The following is a 6,807-nucleotide window of genomic DNA, read 5'->3' on the forward strand; positions in this document are numbered from 1 at the left end:
CTAAAGTCTAGGGCTACTGTCTTGCTGCAGGCCCTTGACACCCTGCGCTGGATGGTGAATTCCAGCAAACGATGATCACTTGTAAGGATCTGAGTTACAAAATGATGGTGTTGGAATACCTGTCATATGCCTTGTCCACAGGTGAAGTAACTTTCCAAAACACAAACTAGTTTGAATACCATTTCAGTTTGAATCAGTATTTTTGTGAACATCTGTTCATCTGTCTGTCTGTTTACGTATAGCTCTACAAACGTGTCTTATGACTGCTTTCGTTCACTTGAAAGTCCAAAGCACACCTTTACAGTTACACTGTCCTTATTCCCATCACAGTGACTATACCGTGCTCCTGTGTGCCTGTGCTCCTGTGTTTCCACCACTTTCACTGTTAGCTGTCACGGTTGCACAAAGGGCCACTTCTGCATTCCCTTCCCATCCCACCCCAGTTACCTCCTCTCCCCTTCCAGCTCCCCCTCTCAATTCCTCAGTCATTTCACTCATTACTATAATCATCACTGTTGTGGTCATCTTCATCGTTGTTGTTGCTCTCACTGGCTCTCCCACCTTTGAACAGTCTGTGCCAGTCTTTTCTTTTCCATATGATCTCTGCCATCTCTTTCTCAACAATTTCTACTGACTTCCTGTAGTATCCAGGCATCTCAGTCCAATTTTGACACAGTCCTCGACTGAGAAGTGTGTGCGCCTGTACATGAGCAGATTCCTAATCCTCCACGAGGCGTTTCGAAGCAGGAGATGAAATGGTACTCAATAAAAACTTCAGAGCTATAGTTGTCACCCCTTTGCCAATTGGTAGCAGATTTCAGGACCCTGCCTGTTGGTTTCCTATGGGAGGAAATTAGAGTCTGGCTATCTTGCTGCTCTCTAGATTCTTTTTCAGAACTTGGTATAATTCCTTTGGATCTTTTATTGGATAGATAGGATTTCTGCAAGCTTCTCTACTACATGCTACATCTCAGCGCAGCAGGAATACCAGCTCATAATTTCCCTTCTTTAAAACTCTAATGCAATTCTATGGTATTTAAATATTGTGTATGTGGATAGTATGAATATTTTTGTGTGACTTAAGAGAATCTGCTTCCCTTCCAACTTTGCCCACAAGGTAAAAGTTCTGTTCTCTAAACTCTAGCTGGTGTTTCATAGATTTAATTCAGAATGTGTAAGTAGGCTAGAACAGAAGTTACAAAAGTATTTCATGTTATTGTTCAAATGTAGAGGCTCATTGAAAGACCACAATGCAAGAAACATGAACAGACCAAGAATAAAACTTATAAGCAGGAAATTGGCCCCATGTTTCCCACGTAATTACTTTTAATGTGTAATAAGTGCAAAATATTCCATTTTCACTGTTGAATAAAGTATTCTGTACCACCTGTAGGATAAAAGTGATCATATGGGCACTAAGGATTGAATAGCTAAGACCTTGTAAAATTCACATCAGTTTACTTCACCCTAAATTTCCTGTGTAGACAAGACCTTGGACTTGTTTGCTTCAAGGTTGAACAGACTCAAGGGTCCTTACCTATACAGTGACCTGAAAGGCATAAAGAAAAGATGCTCTTCCTTGACCCCCAGAGCTGGTTTGTGTTCCCTCACTCTTCTTGATAACAGAATAAGCAAGAGTGATAGTAATTGTCCCTCTCTTCCCTTTGGGCTGTAGTTCTCAGTTTTAAGCCAGATGCAAACCAAACCTTAATTTGCAATGTCTTTTGGTTTAGAAATTGAAAAGAGTATTTGCAAGCTCAAGAAAATGTAAGCATGGTCTCTGAGAAGGTTATTTTTTTCCCTTTTCTTCTTGGAAGAAATCAACACATGAAGTGCATGGAAATATGCAGACAAAATTAAGATATTCATATGAATCAAGTAAATGTAAGCTCTAAAATTTAGGCATGAGTTGGAGTTACTGCAAGATGACTTGTTAATGGGTCACAATCTCAACTAATTTTCAGCCTATTTAAATATGATGAGCCAGAAGAGAATTCTGCTCATTGCTATGTACCAGTATTTTCCCTTTTATTAAGGAGGGCATCATTTAGAAATCTGTTACTCTAACTGGTTGCCTGCTTGGAGCCTGAATTTTGTCCTCCAAGAATCAGTAGCGGCATTCAAGTCTTTGAGATTTGTTCTCTCTGCTTTTTGTAAAAATCTGCATTTCTCCATTAATTGCTATCACCTCTGAGACAAGTTTTAGAAATGATTATGTTTGTCCATGGATACACAATAGTACAGGAGAAGATGATTATCAGAACTGATTCAGCAAACATGGTAAACATTAACACGTTTTCTTGGAATGCAAGGGTAGGCTTTTTGCTCTCCACTTACATTTCTGCCAGCTATTAAAAGGGCATTCTACTTGTGTCTGAAGGTGGCATTTTAAGTTTTTTACTGCCTAATAGGGCTGTGCGAAGCTTCGGTCCCTGATACAATACATCAGAGATTCTCCCCAATTAAGTGGCAGAATCTCCAGATCCCAATTGATTTGGAGGACCCTTTAATCTCTACAAATCAAATCGGAACCCTCCGAATTGATTCAGAGAGATGTGGAAACATCTGGAGATTCAGACATAGACACAGCTTTAAATGTTTTTCTACATACCTCTAGGTAGTAGGTGGCTCATGAGTGCTGCAGTGTTGGGGCACATGGAGTGTCCCACAGAAGCACAGGGGCCCCCCAGTGCACTCGGTAACAGACCCGCAAGTGGACCACAAGCTGTTTTGGTCCACTTCCAGGTCTGCCAGAAAGCATTCTGGGGACCCCCCTGCACCTCCCTGGCTCAGTGACTGGTGCCTCCTGGGTCTTGGGGGGCACCCAGGGTCTCCCTGCTGCTGATCACCAAGCAGAGGGGACATGGAGAGGCTGTGCGTCCCCTGGTGGACCTGGAAGTGGACCGGAACTAGTACTGGTCCACTTCTGGGTTCACCGCCAAGCACATGGGGCAGCCCCCATGCTCCTGTGGGATGCTCCATTTGCCCCTCCATTGCAGCATAAATGAGCTATGCCTGGTACCTTGAGGTATGTAGAAAAAACATTTAAAGCTATATCTATGTCTGAATCGCTGATTCTTCAAATTGTCATTGAATCTTCAGATTCAAATTTGGGCCGAATCAGAATCCGAATCGAATAGGGCCTATTTTGCACCCCCCTACTGCCCAATGATCTGGTTTAAACAAAAAGCCCAAACAACAGGATGGATTAAATCATGCATCTCAACTAAGATGATTGGCCAACTTGCATTCTCAACTGAGATTTGATAAGCAAAAAAGGTTGAAAATTACATAAAAAAATTTGCAGAGCATTAGCTTTGCTTTCAAGTAAAAAGTAGCCATCTAATTTATGGTGGATATAACTTTTTGAGAACATATTTTACAGCAAATTTTATCTAATGATCGGGCACATGAGACTTGCATACATGTGTATATATAAAGCTCTTCCTCCATCCCAGGAATTGGAACCATCTGAACAGCAATTTCCATGACCTGATGAACATACAGTAATCTAAAGAGCTGTGGCAATTCACCTGGCAATTACTAAAACACCTTTAGCTTTGCTGGTTGTCCCACATATTAAATTGACTAATTCTTCAAAGTTTTTAGCACAAAGTGATTGAAAACTATCACTGACTTGAGATTTAGTTGGCTCCCAAAGCTGTAAAGCATGCCCAGGGTAGTATTTCCAAGCAGAGGTGTAAAGGCTCATTTGGAGTTTAAGGTCTGATCTCTTCATAGTAGATTGTCATGGAAGGCAAGGAAATGTACAAGTAGAAATAATCTTTTCAGTTCCTGCACTGCACCCTAATGGAGCTTCTCTGGAAATGATCCAAAGCCTTCAACAGTGTTAGATTTGAATCAGGACTGGGCAAAGGACAGGTTTTTATTTCCTTGTAACTCTTGGTTAAAGGAGACAAAGATCCACGGGAGTCCCCCACAGACTAACTTTTAAAACATGCTTCAAGTCTACTTCTTTTAATAGGGCTATTTTTGACAGTCTATACCTTCCTTCCACTTGCTTTAATTTCGTTTCAGTTTTTGTTTCCCCTTTTCCCATTACAAGTTTGGAATTGATTCCTTTGTGGATAGGGTGGTTTTGTTTGGTGGCTATTGCAGCTTATTCTGTACAAGATACATTTAATGCTGCTTGGTTCTTTTAATTTTATTTTTGCATTTGATTTTTACTGTATGAAGCTTATGGAAAAACAAGTTAACCCTTTATAAATGCATCAATACAATGTAAGGTTGAATGTCGACAGGTGCTGCATATTGCCATTTTTATGAGTAGTCTATTTTCGAGTGTTGCTGTAAAATCCAACCTTTGTATGCTTTTATCTGGAGATACTATAGTCATTTCTTACTGTTCATTTGGCTTCACGTTTCCTTATTTCAACACAAACCGTTTACCTAATTTAGTAGCTTTAGTAAGTAACAGTTACTTAGTTACAAATTATCTTGCTGTGCAGCCCCAGTGTTCTGTTATAAAATGCTAAGATTTATCATTGTTTGCTAGCTGCTGTGTGAGCTTGGGTAAGAAACATTAGCAACTACCTTGGAAATGCATTCCTAAGGGGAAAAACCTGCTTTAGGAGAATTTGGTGTGTGAAATGGGTATAATATATGAAAATTTATGAAAATAAGTATGAAATGTACATGTTACATGGAGTCTAACATGGGAATCTTTTTCTAATATAACTGTAGGAGGATAGAGGGTAGTAATAAGCTTGCTTTAAACTTTATAAGCTCTTTCTATAAAATAGCTGAAACACACACACAGTCACAAAATATATTTAAAATTGATATTTTCTTCTTTCTAGGAATGATGATGCCGCAGTATAAACTCTCTCAGAATTCCATGCATGGTAGTCCTGCATCTTCCAATTATCAACAAACCACTATCTCACATAGCCCTTCCAGGTAATGCAGTGTCTAAAGCTGGGGTCCCAGATTCAATTTTGTGGTAACATTTTGGTGCATATATGTGGGCTAGAGATAAGTTAATTGACCAGAAGCAAATTATTTGTTCTTGTTTGATTTACAAGTGAGCTTCTTTAAGAGGACCAAGTCTAACACGGCTTGTGTGGACATTTATAAAACACTTTGTTTTAGTGAATTAATTTACATTTAAATGCATGTGCACAGTTTTGGGGAATTTTTCCTACTATTGCTTCACTTTGCAACTCTGCTGAAGGATGTTGATAATTTGGCCTAATGTCCCTATGTTTTTCAATTCACCACCCACATACTGAGAAGCTATTGGTAGTAGCTATGGTAGACTGAAGAGATTCCTACATGTTTGATGGTGGCAGCAGAGACCAGAGGCATAGAAAACAGGGAATAAGCCTTATAGGACTGTTTTGGGACTTTGTGGCAAAAACAGGTCAAAGGGTTGCTGAGAATAGGATGGACTAAAGTATCTATGTCCAGTCATGGAAGACTGTCCTGCTTAGCTCAGCCCTCTAGCTGTCTTTCATCCCCTCTGACCTTCGGTAAGCAAGCTATTTCAGTCTGGAAGCCTCTCTTAACTTAGGGAGGTGTCAGCTGTGAGAGAAGATTCTGTATGTTATCACAGCCTCTGGGCTTATGCTTGATACTTGTGGCCTGTAATTAACAAATCTCATTACATTTTTTCTAAGCCTTAGATTTTATTTGGCATTGTACCTTAGTTAATCTAATTTTATTCTTTTTTAACTAAAAAAAATCTTCAGTCCTTCGAGAGAGACTTTCAGTTAGAAGTGATGTCAAAAAAGGCTTTGAAGATTTTAAACATACTTTGGTTTTGAATAATACTTGTTTTTATTAAGGCTACTTGGTACTTAGCCCTTATTAAAAAAATTTGGTCCAAGTAAAAGTAAATGATAGGATATTTACCATTTTAAATGTTAAATTATGCATTTGTAGATTTACAAGTTAATTAAACTGACTTAAGCAAGAATAAAAGTAATTTCAGTCTTAAAAAAAAGAATCATTCTGCTTATAAAAATACACAAGGTTAAAAAGTGAATTTGAAAAGTGAAGGTCCTGGGGACAAAGAGTTTTTCATAAACTTTACTTTCTCTACAGTGAAAACAAAACTTGAAAGTTTTTTGTTTTGTACATTCCATTATTAATTCCTGATAATGCATTGTTTCCTATGCTCTCAGTAAGTTCATAACAAGGTATTGATTTCCATTATCAAACAATATTTTGATGGGAGGAAGTGTTAGGGTTACAATTGCACTCTACAATGAGAATGAGGATTAGTTTACCCATTAAAGTAGAAAAAGGTTACAAGAAAATTGTAGACTTACTATAATGCATATCTAAATTATCTAAAATGATTTACAGAACAAACTCCCCATTCATTTCACTCCTCTGTTGGGCTTATCTAGGACTTGTAGGACCAAATGTGGTATTTTTGGTTGTTGCGAGTTGTGGCAGACCACTACCAAATCTCTCCCTGACACTTTATTTTTGGTTGTTTTGTATGCGTCTTTATAGGATAGTCCAGTATGTGCTGAATCAGTGGGAGAATTTCAGTAGCTTTTAGTAGATTTTGGATCAGGTCCTGTTTGGCTAACATCCTGTTCTAGCTTTTAATTTTAATTGGATAAAGTTCTGTGAAATTTTATTGAAATACCCACATGTGGAGTATATAGAATACTTGTTTTTTCAGGAGTTGAAAGTTAAATGTGATCTTTTCATTCATGTTTTTTTCATAGTTTCATAGTTTGTAGGGTCGGAAGGGACCTGAGCAGATCATCTAGTCTGACCCCCTGCCATGCCAGGAAAGAGTACTGGGGTCAAACAACCCCAGCAAGGTGT

The 6,807-nt window shown here is 38.6% G+C and overlaps 1 protein-coding gene across 4 annotated transcripts in view; it reads left to right on the forward strand.

The window, feature by feature from the left end:
- Window positions 1-6,807, forward strand: part of NIPBL (NIPBL, cohesin loading factor) — a 215,942-nt gene that overhangs the window by 103,352 nt on the left and 105,783 nt on the right. For all 4 annotated transcript variants that reach the window (XM_019531969.1, XM_019531968.1, XM_019531970.1 and 1 more), the window contains exon 5: window positions 4,821-4,920. In XM_019531969.1, the coding sequence (XP_019387514.1) occupies window positions 4,821-4,920 (100 nt within the window). The remainder of the gene's footprint in view (window positions 1-4,820; window positions 4,921-6,807) is intronic.

Source organism: Crocodylus porosus, unplaced genomic scaffold, assembly GCF_001723895.1.
Source record: "Crocodylus porosus isolate Cpor-Errol unplaced genomic scaffold, CroPor_comp1, whole genome shotgun sequence".
NCBI classification, from domain to species: domain Eukaryota; kingdom Metazoa; phylum Chordata; order Crocodylia; family Crocodylidae; genus Crocodylus; species Crocodylus porosus.